At 32.5% G+C, this 18,438-nt stretch overlaps 1 protein-coding gene across 2 annotated transcripts; it reads right to left on the bottom strand.

Moving 5' to 3' along the window:
• Positions 1 to 8,893: 8,893 nt before the first annotated feature.
• On the bottom strand, positions 8,894 to 17,110 carry LOC108211746 (uncharacterized). Of its 2 annotated transcripts, none has more exons than XM_017383424.2 (4): positions 16,826 to 17,110; positions 11,490 to 11,566; positions 10,148 to 10,366; positions 8,894 to 9,363 (listed from the first exon to the last, which is right to left on the bottom strand). In XM_017383424.2, coding segments are annotated over exons 1-4 (504 nt in total). In that variant the 5' UTR covers positions 17,033 to 17,110; the 3' UTR covers positions 8,894 to 9,362. The 2 variants fall into 2 exon arrangements, with proteins under 2 accessions (XP_017238913.1, XP_017238912.1); XM_017383423.2 differs by having other exon boundaries at positions 8,894 to 9,385; positions 16,826 to 17,107.
• Positions 17,111 to 18,438: the final 1,328 nt, after the last annotated feature.

The raw sequence follows: 18,438 nt of genomic DNA, 5'->3' as shown, positions 1-18,438 counted from the left end.
TGAAATGAAAGATCTACGTCCGATAGCACTTTGCAATGTTCTGTACAAGGTGTTAGCTAAAGTTCTTGCCAATAGGTTGAAAGTTTTTTGCCTGGCATAATTTCAGAAAGTCAATCAGCTTTTGTCCCAGGAAGAAATATATCAGATAATGTGCTGTTGGCCTTCGAGGTGTTGCATTACATGAAACAGAAGAAGAAAGGTGTGGAGGGAGAGGTGGCATTGAAATTAGATGTTAGTAAAGCATACGATAAAGTGGACTGGAGCTTTTTGATGCATCAGTTAAAACAGGTAGGGTTCGATGAGAAGTGGATTGCATGGATTCGATTATGTATCACGACAGTGACTTATCATGTCAATTTCAATGGCACTCAGATTGGACCTATCAACCCAACAAGAGGGCTCCGGCAAGGAGACCCTCTATCTCCATATTTATTCCTATTTTGTGTGGAAGGTCTGTCTAGTATGCTAAAGAATGCGGCTGATGAAGGGAGTATTCAGGGCTGTAAAGTCTGTAATCTAGCTCCGGCGGTTACTCATCTGCTTTTTGCAGATGATAGCTTCTTGTTTTGTAAAGCTAGAGTGGAGGAGGTGATGAAGGTCAAGGAGATATTGCAAAAGTATGAGCTTCATTCTGGCCAGGCGATTAATTTACAAAAATCGGGGATCTACTTTAGCTCGAATGTGAGGTTGGATAAGCAGGTTGAATTAAAGAGCTTACTGGGAGTCCAGAATGACTTGAGTACAGGGAGGTACCTGGGGCTTCCATCGCTTATAGGGAGATCAAAGAAAACGGCTTTTAATTACCTAAAGGATCGTCTTTGGAGGAAGATTCAAGGGTGGAGTGCTAAATGCCTCTCAAAGGCTGGGAAGGCTGTTTTACTTCGTTCAATAGCACAAGCAGTTCCCTCTTATGCGATGTCGTGTTTCCTACTTCCAAAATCATTATGTACGGACCTTGAAAAGATGATGAACAGTTATTGGTGGGGTTCTCAAGAGAGTAACAAGAAGGGGATAAAATGGGTTTCATGGATGAATATGAGTATGGCAAAGGAAGTGGGTGGTTTAGCATTTCGAGATTTGCAGGGCTTTAATTTAGCTCTGCTGGGGAAACAATGCTGGAACCTTATGGCAAATTCAAACTCGTTGGTAGCAAGGGTGTTTAAGGCTAAGTATTATCCAAGCTCGAGTTTGTTTGATGCAGTTAGGGGAGGTGGCGTGAGTTATGTCTGGTCTGGGCTTTGGCAAGCTAAAGAACATCTAAAGCAGGGGTATAGGTGGGTTGTGGGTGATGGAAGAAGTATAAATGTTAGTACGGACCCGTGGATTCGTGGTAAAGCTGGTTTCAGAGTTGATGAGCATAATTTGAATCTAGTTAGTGATATGAAGGTAAGTGATTTACTTGTTCCTGGTAGCAACAGTTGGGATACTAACAAGGTGCACAATTTGTTCTCAATTTGTGATGCTAATTGTATATTAGCAATTCCTATCCCAAAGAATCAGATTCAAGATCGACTTGTCTGGTGTCATTCGCTAGATGGAAAGTATAGTGCTAAATCAGGGTATAAATTCTGGCAACAGAACTTTAGTACTTGCAAACGTATTGAGGAGAGCAATGGCTGGAGTAGACTGTGGAAGATACAGGTTCCCCAGAAGATTAAAATTTTCTTGTGGCGGATTTGTAGAAATAATCTTCCTGTGAGAAGCCGTTTAAGAGATAAGGGAGTTAACATTGCAGGTGGGTGTCCGTTGTGTGATAATGGTGAGGAGCAGCTGCAGCATGTCTGTCTTGAATGTAGTTACGCAAAGGGTTGCTGGAATGAACTTGGTTTGTGTTTTGACAGTTCCCAGGTTAACTCGTGTTCAGAATGGCTATTACAAACTCTGGCAGCTGAGTCATTGGAAAAATTGGCCCAGATAGCGACAGTCTTGTGGGGAATTTGGTCGGCCAGGAATCTCAAGGTGTGGCAGAACAAGTCAATGACGACACAACTGGCAATGCAGAGTAGTGTCTTACAGGTTAAACACTGGAGAGATAGCCAATTGTTGAAGGCCTCCAAAATTAACAAGTGTATGCAAGCTAAGGAAAGGGGTCGTACTAAATGGCAAGCTCCTAGAGAAGGTCGGTTGAAAATTAATGTTGACGCTCATGTGGTTGCAGGGTGTCCGTGGTTCTCATGTGGGCTTGTTCTCAGGAATTCTGCAGGGACGTTTATCAGAGCCAGGACACACAAGTTCAATGGTGCTGTTCCGGTCGTTGAAGCAGAAGTCACTGGTGTTTGGGAGGCCATTGAATGGGTTGAGTCGTTAGGGCTGCAGAATGTCGACATTGAAAGTGATTCTCTGGTTGCAGTGCAGGCCATCAATGATGCAGTAGAAAATCTTCTGGAAGTTGGCTTGGTTATGCAGGCATGTAGTCGAGTGCTTAAAGCTCGAAGAGATATAGTGGTTTCTTTTGTAAAAAAGCAAGCGAACAAGGTAGCTCACGAAGTGGCTAGAGTACCTTGTGAAGCGAATTGCTTTTCTGATTTATTGACTCCTCCACGGTCTGTGTTGGAGCCCCTTGAAAGTGATTGTTTGATGAATTAATGCAAATTCCAGTTTCAAAAAAAAAAAAAAAAAAAAAAATTCTCATGGAATACAATATTAATTTAAAATTTTAGATTTATTCTACTTACCCAAATTTAATTTAGTTTAATAATTTTAAATAATATAATTAACTTTGTACAATATATTTGAAAAAAAATATTTTATTAATTCATAATCGTTTATTGATTTGAAATAAAGGGATAGTATTATGTATTTCATTGGTCAATTATTTTATTTTGTTATATTCAACATTTTTTTATAATCTTAGTATTTTATTGATTAAAATATTCATATAAAATATTTATATGAAATAAATACAAAAATTAAATATGTATGTCATATAAGGTTAAAACACAAAAATAAATTTGAAAGCAAAAGTGAGATATTTTAGTTTTATGGGTAAAAAAGTGTCAAGGATGTTCTACATCTAGAAAATATGATAGGACGGTTAATTATCATTAAAAAAAATTGTGTTTCCACTTTTATAGTCTTTTCTTTAACACTATCAAATTTTAATGTGTTTTCATATTTTTTTCGTACTTGTTCAGGGATTTTTTCCAGAAAACTAATAAAACAAATAAATATTAAATCAAATTTCAACATATTATCATAGAATTCCTCATAAATCAAAAAAATTGTGGGCATCTAATAACTTTAAAACCTCTTATAAAATGATATTAAAATTAAATTATTAATAATAAATTATTAATTATATATTTATCAATGTAAAATATTGATTTAAGACTATCATAAATATAAGAAAAGTTTAACACACTAAGTATATCATATATCAAAAATTGATGTAAACTCTTCCTGAGTTATTAATATATCTTCTGCCAAAAAAAAACTTTTTGTATATGTTAGGTAGTAATATTTTTCTTATTTAAAAAAGTATATCAACAATCATATAGTATGACCATTACATGTTTAAATTATAAGTGTATAATTAATTTAATATAATTTAATCAAAATTTATTAAACAATGGTGTTTTTGCCCGCGCTCGCGTCAAATTTATATTGAATTTTGTTATTATTATTTCACAGATACATTTAATAAATAATTATGTTTGAGTTTTCAAATATAGTATAAAGTAGGAAGAAAAAATTATATTAGATATAACTCTCTTATACTTGAGATTATTATATATCACGAAAATTCAAATAAAATTATATGTCATAATTTTTAATAAGATATTGGTCATAATTTTATAATTTTTGTCTAGATTATTTTTAATGATGTATAAAGTCCTATTTTATATTAGTCACTTTTAAAATTTCCAAACTTGATAATATATTATCAATATTTTACAGGTGTCGTGAAAAAACTCCTGAAAAGATACAAACTTCTTGTAACTTACGCCGACGACAAGGGTTGGACACCACTCCATTATGCGGCATCTTACAATTTTGAGGAAGTACTTGAGTTGATAGTAAATACACAAAAATGTGTTGGATACGAATGTGTGTATGAGGAGATGGTACTCACACCGCTTTCTATGGCAGTTATCAATGGACACACTTCTACAGTGACACAACTTATGAGATTATTGCCAAATTCTTGTGTCGCAGTTAATCACGAAGGTCAAAATATATTGCATTTGGCTACGGTTCAAAATAATAAAGAGATGATACGAAATATAATAAAATATTGTCCAAAAGAATGCATACAAGGTGTTTTGGATCAGCAGGATGTGAATGGCTGCACCGCACTTCACATACTTATACGTGAGGGTTGTTTCGTTCAGGAATACTTGCAATTTCATGGAATTTCTTTAGTAGAGAAGAACCATCAACAATGGACTTGTAAAGACATGCTATATTGGCAAGACGAAATTATAGGCGAACAGGTACGAGCTTCTAATTAACATTTTTCTATTGCTTAATTTTAAAATTTAACTATATAACACAAGTGCACGTAGTTGGGAACATCATTTTTTATTTTTTTCCATAAAAAGTATAAAGTTTAATTTTTGTATTCATAAAAATAGTTGTTTTTTATAAACTACGTAACTATATGGTTAAGGAAGTCTAAAATATTTATCAAATAATTAAAAATTGATATGTGAGAATTCTAAGAATAATTTATTACAACTATTACTGTAAAGATATGGATATTATTGTTGTAATATTGAATCGCCTTCACGTACTTATAGAAATAATTTAATGTTGAATTAAAATCTTTTTAATGCATATTCAATGAAAAAACTTCCTAGTTAAAGTTATCTAAACCCTATTTATGTGGTATTCAAGTGGCAACTAGTAACAAATCACTTATCTATACTATACTATAATAAGCCAACATGAGTATAATTTGTAATCCAAAGTTTTATACTATAATAAGCCAACATGAATATAATTTGTAGTCCAAGGTTTTAGTTATATTTTTTGGTTTGGTAGGTACTACAAGTGTACAAATATGGAGTCATTATTAAACAGTTTCAAATACTAAAAACACTCATAACAATACATCATCATATAATATTTAATTAAAAAAAATTGAATGATGTTATAAATATACAATTTTGAATATCTTTTTTTAACAAGAATTTTCATATAACTTTTTTAACTTTAACGTGTTCTATTTCAATATAAACACGAACTATTACATAACTCTTTTCAACTCCAATCTTAAAAGTTATTATTGTAAAAAAAAAACAATATTACAAAATTACGTTGAAATTCGAATGATTGGATTACCGATCTTTCAAAGGTATTACACGATCGGCTATGTTTGGAAAAGATGAATTTTCGGATTTTTTTTAATTTTTAAATCTACGTGTACTAAATTCGGATTAAATATACTAAAATCCTAATGTGTGTGTGTGTGTCTATATATATATATATATTTATCCGGGTTTGTCCATTTTCAAGTAAACGGGAGAAAATATAGTCAGTTGAATAATATAATTTAATTAAAAATCAATTCATTAATACTAAAATACTAATAAAATGATGTTAAAATATAAATAATAAATAATAAATAATAAATTACGAATTATATACAGTTATATTTTTTGGTTTAGTACTCTCCTTTTGGTACTACAAGTCTACAAATATGGAGTCTATTAGTCTTACATTATTAAACAGTTTCAAATACTAAAAACACTCATAACAATACATTACCATATAATATTTCATTAAAAAAATTTTAATGATGTTATAAATATACAAGTTTGAATATCTTTTTTTAACAAGAATCTTCATAAACACGAATTATAGTCAGTTGAATAATATAATTTAATTAAAATTCAATTCATTAATACTAAAATACTAATAAAATGATGTTAAAATTTAAATTATAAATAATAAATTACGAATTATATACCCGCCCGTGCGTTGCACGGGTTAAAGGCTAGTTTGTATAAAAAATTTACAACCACATCCCTCTATCTTGATTATATTTGTCAAATCGGTAGCACATTTAGATATTATTTCGCATAAGTATTAATTATAAACAATCTCACTAAAAAAATACTAACTCTCTTGGTTAAAATTTTATAATCATTTTTAATCAATTATTATATATATTATCTTAGGTAATACTTGTAACTTTTAATTACTCGAGATGCCATCATAAGCACGAAACCTTCCAATTTTTTTTTTTAATTTTTTTGATAAGCGGCTATTTCATTAATAAAATAAATCCATGATCTTTACATAACTAATAGATCAAGGGTGGGAACTAATCAAGATTAACTTATTCCAATGAAAGTTAGACATACCATAAGGTATGAACTGGGTATGAACTGGATGAGACTTCTATCAAGATCACTTAAACAACTTAAATTTACTGAAGATTAACTTAATTAAAATTACATAAACTTAATTCTGGAGTGGTTTCATAACTATAAAATTTTTTACTATATCCATATCAAATATAGTTAAATTTGAAAGATATTTCTTGAAACGTTTATGGAGTAAAATTAGATAAAAAAATATTTTTGGACGAATCTTTTCTCTAAATACTAAAAAACATATTTTGTCGGTTGACTATTATATAAAAGACTATGAAAATATTATATAACCGGTTCGCTTTTCTAAAAAGTTTAATTCATTTTTCATAACCTTGTCAAAAAGTACTTGATTATTATATATTCCAAAGTAGTAAACAGACAAAAGAAAAAAAAAATAGAATTCTTAAAATCCTCTATTTTTTGGCTTCTAAAAAATAATTTCAAAAGCCGAACATGTACCCGAAAATTAGATATCTTGAACTTAATTTTCTATTAAGCATAACATACTTGTATGTGTTGTCATGGATGTTCGGACAGGAGATGATCGAACCCGAAATGAATGGGTACTTTTTTCTATCCATAATATCTTAAAAATGAATCTATCCGGTCCCTTCAATATATATATAAAGACGGGATGCGCAATAAATTCATTGTTCTTATAAATTATTGTAACTTATCATTTTATAATTTATATAACATCTTTCAAAATTTAATTCTTATGAAAAAAAAAATGAACATTAAATATTTATTTAGAATAAGAAAATTTTAGAAATAAGTAATTATTACTTATACAAATATTAAGATACGTGATGAGTAATGAAAAAAACGTATAAAAATAAGTGGAACGGAGGGATTATACTGGGTCATTTGATTTAGCAAGTGACTTCGTGCCCAAAATAAAGAAATTAAGTAAAAATGAGAAATTAATTAATAATTATAAATTATTAAAGTGTTTGAAAAATAAATAAGAAATTATAAAACAAGTCTCGTATATTTTGCTTCCCACTAAAAATCAGAATTAAAAAGTAGGAGCAACTCGAATCATTAATTTTTTCACTTTATCAAATGTATTCTCATGATTTAGTTGATCTTTTGTTAAATAACATTCATTTTAGACTTTGTTTACAAGTACAAATAGTGGTTAAGTATCTAACTATACCATCATCTTTTATTTTCAGTTGCTAATTAAAAAAGTAATAGACGATAAAATGGCGTCAACTCTTACTTTGAGTCATTGGGAATCCTGGCTTCTTCACGTCACCGAAACTTGGACTATTAAGGTGCAGGACTCTACAGTTCCCATGGAGAAAAGATTGAAAAAGGATGCTGAATTTGAAAAAGCTAAGAGAGAGTTACTGAAAGCACATCTTGAAAGGTATGCGAGACGAACCAACACACAGATAATAGTAACTGCGTTGATAGCTACTGTGGCGTTTACTTTAGGATTCACGATGCCGGGTGGATACCATCAGAGTGGTGAAGTAAACGAAGGGTTAGTCCTTCTTCCAAAAAAGACAGCTTTCCAAGCGTTTGTGATATCAGATGCGTTAGCTCTGGTATTATCAATATCTTCGTTATTCCTATACTTCATTTCATCCATGTACGAAGATCCTTACCAAGTCTCAAAACTCAATACTGCATCAACAGGGCTTAACATTGTTTCTATCATCGCGATGATGTTGACTTTTGTTACCGGAACATACGTTGTGTTATCGCACTCATTGGCACTTGCCATTACCGTTTGCATGATCGGTTGTTTTTTCTTTCTTCTTGTCATTATTCTAACGATCAAGATGATATTTGATCATAAAGTTGAAAAAAGTAAACCAGAAAGGTTTATAGTTTGAGCATAAGAAAGCAAATCGGAAAGGTTTATAGAGCGAGCATAATGTTAGTATTTACATGTGTGCTTTCAGTTCGAACAGTTTAATGAATTTTGAGTTTTTTTATTGTTTTCTATTGTGACAATTTAGCAATTTTTTCAATTTTTAAAAATACTTGGGATGTCTACTTCCTGTTCTATCTTTGTTCTGTGCCGCACAAATAATGTCTTTTGTACCTCAGCTGTGTAGACGGGATTCATCTGCTTTTTGCATGATGCATCTTCGTCCTTCAACCTGCATAATTATTAAGTCATAATTTTAATATAATCATAAATAATATCTTCGATTATCCTAATTTATATAAAATTTATTATTTACTAATAGTTTTAGACCTAATTTTCAATCAATCATTAACATTTTTCAACTTTAACGATCATTAAGTTCATTGTTCTTATCTAGAAATATTATGGAACAAAAAAATTTATAAATTACGACTACTAAATTATATTTTATCTAATTGTATACTTAAATATTCCAATAATTTATGAGCTCGTAAAACTTGGACCATCATATACTCCTTGTAACTTATTTGATAAGCTGAGAATTAAATTGTCTGTTTGGATAATTTTGACTTATTAATAACGTGTGGAATAAAGCTAAAGAATAAACCAGAAGTATTCAGATAAAAACTAACATTAAATAAAATGCTTAAAAACACGTGTGGAATAAAGCTAAAGAATAAACCAGAAGTATTCAGATAAAAACTAACATTAAATAAAATGCTTAAAAACACCAAAAGTTGGTTTTAGAAATTAATACGAACTATCATTGCTCATTTCTCATACATCTATCTTTCTATCCACTATCTATACATATACACACACATGCTCTCGTCCCGCTGTCACATTCAATTACATTTCTCTCCTCATACACCACCTCCGTCACTCCATATTTTCCCCCAATCTCACATTTTCAATTAACCAGTTTATTCGATAATCATATCTCAATTGCTTTCTCCATGGAAGCCTTGAATACTTTTGCCGATGCTCGTGCCCCCGTCGCACCCCCTGCTTCGGGTGTTGTTGCTGCTGATCCCAATCAAAGGCGGCGATTTTTCATAGAACTGGCTCTAGCCAAAGCAACTATAGTTTCGTGGAAAACGCTGGTCCAAAACGCTAACAGTGACGTGGTAGCTGATGAATCGGCAGAGGATGAAGATTCTGTGGAGGTATCCAGCAACACCTGTTAGCAAATTGTTTAGTTATGTACTTCAATCTGCAGTCTGGACTCAAATGCTAACTACATTAAGCTCCCTATATAAGAAATTATTGCTTATTCATTACTACATCCTTCTTGAAATGTGTATTCTCTAACAAGTTTATTAACAATGTATTACTTGTGCAATTGGGACATGTGTATCTTATACCATCACAGTTGTGTTCTAGATCAGAGACTGCAAAGATAATAACGGGCAACAGCTTCCTTTTAGAATTAACAAATTGAAATCAGATTGTTTAAAACATGCTTGGTAACAAGCACAACTACAAGAAATTACAGACCGGACGGTTAACGAATGGCCGCTGAAAAACAAGGGCGTGTTAATGAAAGAGAATTTAGTATATCAAAAGAAATTGCAGTTCAGATACTCTAGAGCTTTTGTAAGGCTACTCTACACCAGTGACATATTTCTCAAAAATACACGACCCACTCTAGATAAATGTTAATATTTAGAAAAACCTTGAAAACACAAGGTACTTGAAGCTAATAAAAGTTGTACATATACAATATATAGAATACAAGATACTAAATTTGTATCTATATCAGACTATATGTGTGTATACAGTATACACGTGTGTGTGTGTGTGTGTGTGTGTGTGTGTGTGTGTGTGTGTGTGTGCGCGTGTGTCAGTGTGTGTGTGTTTTTCTGTGTATTTAGTAACATTCTATTATACAATTCATATGACAAATTGACCATACTTCTATAGTTGTATATACAGGACTCACCAGATTAAGATCAGGCAAATTATATCCTCTTTTATTGTTTGGCTGCTTACTGTGGGTGAAAACGTCTTGTTCATTGAACTTCTGGATGGTAAATCATGCTGCACAGACTTCAAATCATGAAGTTTCTGAAGTGCGCCACTTGTAACGAAAGCCATTATTACTTTCCTCATTGTTTTGTTCAGGACTTCTAATGATATAGAGGATTTCTCTTTATCACTTCTGTTGAGAAAAAATAACACGGGACAGTTAATAAACAGCTAATACCACTACATATTGAATTATGCAGGTATAGGACAGAACACTATCAATTTATAAACAACACTGTAGCAGATAAAACAATGCATATACAAGTATGAAAAGTATTACTCGTTGATAATATGGAATATATAGTGTACTATCATACAGATGACATTATTGAAAAAAGAGTACTGGGTGCTTCAGCATCATGGCTAAGTATAAAAACACTTGAAATGATAATATCAGAGGTACAAGGAGAGACGAGTGAGAAAAACGTTTAAGCCTTTTCTTTACCTTCTGACAACATTAAGGGGCCGTTTGGTTGGGGGTAGTTAAGAAAGGGAAAGGGAAACACGAAGTCTGTTTCCCTTAGTTGGTGTTTGTTTTGTAAAATGTATCATTCCCTTTCCCTATTTTTAGTTTTAGGTTTACCCAAAATCCTCCATATCCCATTCCCCACCCCCCACCAGGTATTTCTTTTCCCTTTGATTATGTTTTTTTCATTTTCATTTATAATTTATTTCAGAATTCATTAAAATTATAACTAATATGTAAAATATATTAAAAAAACAAAAAAAAATTTAATTTAGTATTTATATATTAAATATAATTTTGATATAATTTATAAGTCAAGGTATTTAAAACATTAACGACATTTTTAAATAATAAATTGTATAAAAATATGAAAAATATAAATAAACTATATTATTATAAACATAAATATATTTGAGTCTTTTGATATTATTAAATCTCTGAAAAATCAAATATAAAGATAATCATATAATTTTTCATTTCATTTCCGGATCAAAACCAAACAGGTAGATTCAGCACCATTCTTTTCCTTTCTCTTCATTTCCCTATCTAAATTCCTTTCCGTTTCCATCAGCCAAACCAAACGGCCCCTAAATGCAACACAGGATACCCGGTAAAATGGAAAGTAACAGATATGCAGTACGTCTTCGCTTCAAGCATATAATCTCTTTAAACTTCTTTGGTTTTGAAGTTTTGGTTAAAACATAAAGTAATATAAGCAAAATTTCATAGTCATACGTAACAACGCAACAAAAAAGGAATACTGTCTACTAAAAGGGGTGAAAGATCTTACTTGTGTTGCACTATATCTCGCTTGACAATGGAACCACCTTCTTTGATTCTTGATTTCTCTACTTTTATATTATCTCCCTGCAAATGATAAATACACATGTAAGCCCACATATACCATATAAAATATATGCAACAACAGTTGTTTAGAAAGTCCACGCAAGTAATGAAGATATATTTTTCAATTTTAATTGTGCCCTTATTGATTTTGATTTTATTTGACTACCAGAATACTATTTAATTTTTAGTAAAAAACAAAAGTTTCATTGAATTAGAAATCTTTCAAGTCCACATTTACTTGATTTATAAGTATAATATATGCTGGCATGCAGCTAAATGGTATGAGCTCTTCTCAACAAAGACAACCAACACTAATGATTTGACATTAAACTAAACAATAAAACACAGAGGCATGACAACAAAAGCATGAACTCAAATCATTTTTTTACTTTCCAAGACGCAAATGTTCCATTGGAGCCTAAGGACAAATTGCAAGGCGAAGCACACCTTATGGAAAAGAGATCTACAATGGGTTAAATATATTTACAGTTGTATATAAATAAATATCTAAGCTCAATTAAGTACTAGATGAAGCATATTAATGAGTTATTTACTAACCAGATACATCTCAAATGTGGAAAGAAATATTATAAACAAAATTGAGCGTATAAAATTCAGAAATGCAACAAAATAAAACAGTACTCCAAAGTAGGAAAGAACATAAACTAGATCAGCTTAAAATATATAAGCAAACACATAACAGAATGATAATGACATGCTTAATGTAGTCAAATTGATATATGAGATGTATGACTTTGTAAACCTCTTTTATTGGTACTAGCCTACAACCTTTTGCTTTATCATAGGTTAGCTTGAGTTTCACGTTGATGATAGGACGTATGCGCCTTGCGCATTGCATCAAGTTGATTTCCTTACAACATGCCTCGCGACTAGGCATGCGTCTAACAACACTGCTTTATGGAACAACTAAATGCACAAAGGGAAGTAACTCATGCGTAAATTATGTCATTTTCCCCGGATATGTGATATTATTATATTAAATTATGTTATAAAGAGAAGTAACTTTATACACAAAATATTAAAATATTTGTCATATTATATATATTTTAGAATATTAATTTTTTGTAACTTGTGGACCTCACGCCAAAGAAGCACACATCTCGCTTCTCGATTTTGCGGTGCCTAGTCACCGAGGAGTTTTGCACCTAAATGCGCAGAGCTCTTTCGACAACACGGATCACGCTTAGAGTGGCTCCGAAGAGGGTAGAATGTACATAATCTACCCCTGCCCAAGTGAGTAGACTAGGTGTTTTACTCAAGCGGTAGATTGCCTAAATGACCCATATCGGATGAGGAATCACACTCATGTCCTTTTCTGTCATGAGTTGGGAACCTAACCCTGAGTGGACCAAGTCCTCATACACATGCTTTTGTTGAATGGTTTATTTATGTTTTTAATGAACGTAATGATTCCGCATTTTATGACTAATGACAAACATTAATAAGCAAGTTCCAATTCGACAATCATAAAATATTGATATATATATAATCCATATGACAAAACACATTTCATGTGTGTGTCTATATATGTGTGTGTGTGTGAGAGAGAGAGAGAGAGTAATATACTAACTTAGAAAAAGAGATTTAGCTAAACATATAACTCTATTAATTTGAACACCACCATACAATTACTTAATAACAAGGTAGTGTTTGTTGACATGGTGTAAATGAGCCTATAAGACGTTTATTTTTGGAATCAATTTGCCTAAAGATTAATGTAAAAGGTTAGATGGGATTTCGTGATATCCAGGTGTGTGCTCTTTTCGTGCAATACGTTGTTCAATTCTCTTGTAGATGGGAGCGGAAGAATAGATAGGGTTTGAACAGATATCTTACTAGCTACTGTCGATTTCGCTCGAGAGTATAATAGAGTTTAGGGTCCCCACTTGGTTGTGTAGATCAAAAATGTTCGAGAGGATAGATTGTATAGATCAAAAGTGTTCAAGAGGATAAATTTAAAGATCTAAGGAGAGTGGGATTTTTATATGGTAAGTACAATTCACTTGGGTTTTATTTAGTTGGGCCATATCCACGATTTTCCTCCACCTTACTCGAGAATAGGGGTGGCAATATCAGACACGACCCGAAACCCGACACGAACCCGACCCAACCCGAAACCCGATTTACTGAGACAGAAACCCGAAAGTGACCCGAAAATCACCCGACAGACAAAAATGGACCCGAAATGACCCGAAACTAGAATTTCATTTGTAATAACTTCAATTTTTGGTTTTATTCAATTTTAAGTGATTTTAGGTTGACCCGAAATCGACCCGATTGCTGACACGAACACGACCCGTTACCCGAAATTGCCACCCCTACTCGAGAACTCTAAATAATTTTGAGATGTCAAACAAGGCATGTCTCTCCTTTAACAGCTAATATATATTTTACCAAAGGAAAGTATATAAGTTATAAGAAAATAATAGAAATGACAGTAAGCAACTTACACAATAAACGATATAGAAGAATATAAGTTTCTATTCCTCCTTCCAACCCAGTTATGTGAGCCGTTCACATTTGCATGTACAGTGGAGTGGAAGAGGTAATTGTACATAACATTTTTAAGTCGTACATGTACCTCTTCCACATGTCTCAAGGTAGGTGCAAATCAATTATGGGAAGGCACATAAAATGGGAAAGATGGAGTAAATCCTGAGCAAAAATACAACAGAGAACTTGTACATAAGGTATGATATACCGTAATAAGCATTAGTCATCATTAATACATCCGATACTTTGATAACATAAAGAATATATATATATATATATATAGGCTCTTGATCAAATAGAATCCACTCTTAAAATAAAAACTAAAAAACCAATACAAGTTAGTGTTATTCTCTTTAGAATTTAGTGATTTGTGTTGCAGGAATTAGTGAAAACTTGCGGAAACTGCCCAGAATCTCCAGATATGTTCCAGAAACTGCTCAGAATGTTCAGATCTGTTCACGTTTTCGATTCAGATGGTGGTGACGGTGGTGGAGATGGTGGAGATGAAGGTGGAGATGGAGGAAGGATGATCGTAGCGGAGGTCCGAGAGGCTTGGAGTAGGGGGTTGGAGCGTTGCCGGAGTAGTGGCGGCTCCGCCGTGTTTTGAAGTTGAGCCAAGGTGGAGAAAGAAATATGAACGGGGGTGAAGGAGGTTGAAGCAACGACCAAGATGGGGCTGGTGAAGATGGAGGTGGAGATTGTGTTGTTAGATAAATAATGGAGGTGGATGTGGTGGTGGATGTGGGGTTGTTTAAGAATTTAGTGGTATTTGCTTAAGGATTTAGTGATATTCCAGCTTGGTTTTTAGTTTCTAGAATAAAGAGGTTTCTATTGGAGTAAGACTCTATATAATATATATATATATATATATATATATATAATGTAATAAAATTTTAAGAATAATTTATTGGGACTGGAACATATTAGAGCCGCATAGATAGCCCCTCCCCCCCCCCCCCCAAAATATATATATATATATATATATATATATATATATATATATATATATAATGTAATGTAATAAAATTTTAAGAATAATTTATTGGGACCGGAAACATATTAGAGCCGCATGGATACCCCCCCAACCCACCCACCCACCCCCAATTCAACCGTTGATGATTTATGGGAACGAGATCTGAAAGACGTGCTTCCCGATATATGCTCTCCACAAAGAAATCTGAAGTTGAGTTTCAAATCAAACCCCTCAATCCAATCTAAACGCAATTTTAATCAACACTTCTCTTGATATTGGATAACAGAAACACTCGGTGCTATAAGAGTGTGACACTCCGCACGAAATAACTATGATATGAAGTTTACCAGAAAGGCACGCATATCATAGATGTGACTTGTCGTAGAAAGATTAAAACCTTCGACTTTATATGCTTTGCAAGGTAATTTTCAGGTGGTAATATGACCACGGTTAAAAAAAATATTAACGAAAAGATAACATCCACATCAAATATATTTTATGTGTTGCCTTCGTCTAATACACCGGACTTCAATTAACAATCATTCTCCTGCAGCCTTCTCGCGCTTCCATTACACCACAAGCCAACAATCAAGTAAATTTAAGCATCATATACTTAAATAAAATAATAAACTGTAGAACAGTAACTATACTCTAAAAGAGTCTTGAAATTTAAAAATATCAACTTAACAGAAAACATTGAGCAATAATTAAGTTTTTGTTGCAAATTTGCAGAACGAATAAACAGTTTCACTTTGCGATGTCTCTATTTTGCATTGCAGACTAAAATTTACGTTTTTTAGAAGTGTGCTGGATTGATAGCTGCAGAATGGGGACTTTAGTTTGGACCATTCTCTGCTCTTTTGACCAGAGCAAAAGGATTCTGTAACATGAACCAGGAACCAGAAGAGGGTTTATTTAGTGTTAGTGTCCATAACTGCCAGATGAGGAAGCAACTAATGCTTGTCAGCTAAATTGAAGAAGAGAAACAGATTAAAACTACATTTAGCTCATGAATACCTTACCTCGTAGAGCTACGAGAATAGCAACATCCTTTTCGAACAAAGTAAGGCCTCAAAACATTGAAAAGCTAAGGCGGTACTATCAAGTATAATACATATAACAAACTTCCTTAATGATCACAAAAACAAAGGCATCACGACGATACAAAAACCAAACTGAACAAGTCTTAATAATTGCTGAACGAAATTACACATAAAATCATTATACTTCCATTATAATTAACAAACTAAACAATAACTCAATTAACATCTCTCTTGACTGATATTTGGACCTCTAGTTTTTGTATACACTACACATACCTCCGCAATATTTCTTTCAGTTATGAATTAAGACGCTGAATGTAAATGGTCTCAACATAATTTACCGACAGACATTCTGAGCCTCTGGACTTCAAATCGGATGACTTATATTTCTTCAGAGTACCATCAATTTTATTTTTAAGAAAATCGAGACAAACATTAAAAAGATGGTAAACCAGTGATCATATAATTTACATAGATGTATTTCTTTAATTAGGTGTTTAATATGATTTAATTCAATAAAACAAGAGATCTTCTACCAGGCAATCAAAACACAAAATATTCCGAAAATGAATCCACTTCAATCACATCTTTATAGCAAGAAACGCAAACAGATATACCTAAAACACACATACACAAATCCAGTAAATAATAATCAATTAAAACCACATCACCACAACGCAAACAAACTCAATTCACATAAATTAACAAAATTAATCCACAAAATATACATAAGAAAGTAAAGATTCTCACCAATTCCTCTTTCTCATTGGAGGAATCATCAGCTACCACACCATTGTTGGCCTCTTGGACCAGCGCTTTCCACGAAACTATAGTAGTTTCGTCCGGAGCCAGTTCTACGAAAAAGCGCTGCCTCTGATTGGGATCATCAGCAACAACACCCGAAGCAGGGGGTGCGACTGGGGCACGAGCATCGGCAAAAGTATTCAAGGCTTCCATGGAGAAGAGATTAAGATAAGATTATCGAAAAGAGGCGGAGAGAACGAGGAACTGTATGAGCAGGGGGAGAGAAATGTAATGGTATGCGAGAGGGGGCGAGACTCGAGAATTGTGTATGTATGTATACGAGTAGAGCCTATTTGGGTCGCTGTATCTAACCCATGGGCCATGGCTCCTACCATTTCCGATTTTAGGTCCAAAAATATTTACTTATTTGGGTAATAAAAGCCCAAATATGTCAGAAATTAATTTAAAATCAAATATTAGTTTATTTTAGGGAAATCTACAAAACTACCTATCTTTTCTTTTATTGTTTTCAAAAATACTACCTTCCAGAATTCTTTTTAAAAATACCTTTTCATAAAATCTTTTTTTCAAAAATACTGTTTGCAACTTTTGCAACCTCATCTACAACTCCAGGCGGCGCCAGCCGTGTTGCAACCTCTTTTGCAACTTCATATGCAACCGAATTCCTGATTTCAAGTTCCAGTTTTCAAATGTCGTTTTCGACCTCATTTTCGGAATCGATATATATATATATATATATATATATATATATATATATATATATATATATATATACTTGAAATCAGGATTTGTAATTGCATATATGGTTGTATTCAGTTGCATATGGTTGCATTCAGTTGATTCTATTGTAATCTAATGGCCCCGCCAGGGGCACACCATACATCTGTTGTTACTTACAGTTTTCAGTTGCATTTAGTTGCAAAAGTTGCAACTTCATTTGCAACTTTTGCAACCTCATTTGCAACTTTTGCAACTTACAGTTTTCAGTTGAACTAGTTGCAATTGCAGTTGCAACTGTTGCAACTTTCCATTTTTATTTGCAACTTTTGCAACCTCATTTGCAACTTTTGCAACCTCATTTCCATTTTTATTTGCAACTTTTGCAACCTCATTTGCAACTTTTACGGCTGCGCCGCCCAAGGTTGCAAATGAGGTTGCAAATCGTATTTTTGAAAAAAAAAATTTATGAAAAGGTATTTTTAAAAACAATGAAAAAGATGGTAGTATTTTTAAAAAAATAATTTTACAGATGGGTATTTTTAAAAAGATCCCTTTATTTTACTATTTATTTAAATTTTTAAGCATCTTTTTGTAAAGAATTAATCATAATCATAATTTATCTTCAAATCTTTTTTATTTTTATTATATTTTTTTAACAATTTATAACTCACTCTTAACTTATCACATTAGGTCATGTTAATTCATAACTTACAATTTTAAGTGTCAAATAAGTGTCAAATTAACATGGATGAAGATTTTGGCCTTTTTTAAAGAGTGCCGTCAATAGTGACATTTGTTATAACTACGTAGTTATTCGAAAAATATTGTCATCTATGCGAACTTGACTAAAATTTGATAGATGAGAAGATTGTATTTGG

This window comes from Daucus carota, chromosome 3 (genome assembly GCF_001625215.2).
Source record: "Daucus carota subsp. sativus chromosome 3, DH1 v3.0, whole genome shotgun sequence".
NCBI classification, from domain to species: domain Eukaryota; kingdom Viridiplantae; phylum Streptophyta; class Magnoliopsida; order Apiales; family Apiaceae; genus Daucus; species Daucus carota.
Note: the sequence above shows the minus strand (reverse complement) of the source record. Positions and strands in the feature narration are given on the sequence as shown.

Bases quoted from the DNA above. Each gene is read 5' to 3' on its own strand.
- LOC108211746 (XM_017383423.2), bottom strand. From the start codon at position 17,032: ATGGAAGCCTTGAATACTTTTGCCGATGCTCGTGCCCCAGTCGCACCC. The intron at 11,567-16,825 runs GTGAGAATCTTT...TATCATTTGCAG, and splicing joins CCAATGAGAAAGAGGAATTG to GGAGATAATATAAAAGTAGA. The intron at 9,386-10,147 runs GTGAGTCCTGTA...ATTTGCTAACAG, and splicing joins ATTTGCCTGATCTTAATCTG to GTGTTGCTGGATACCTCCAC.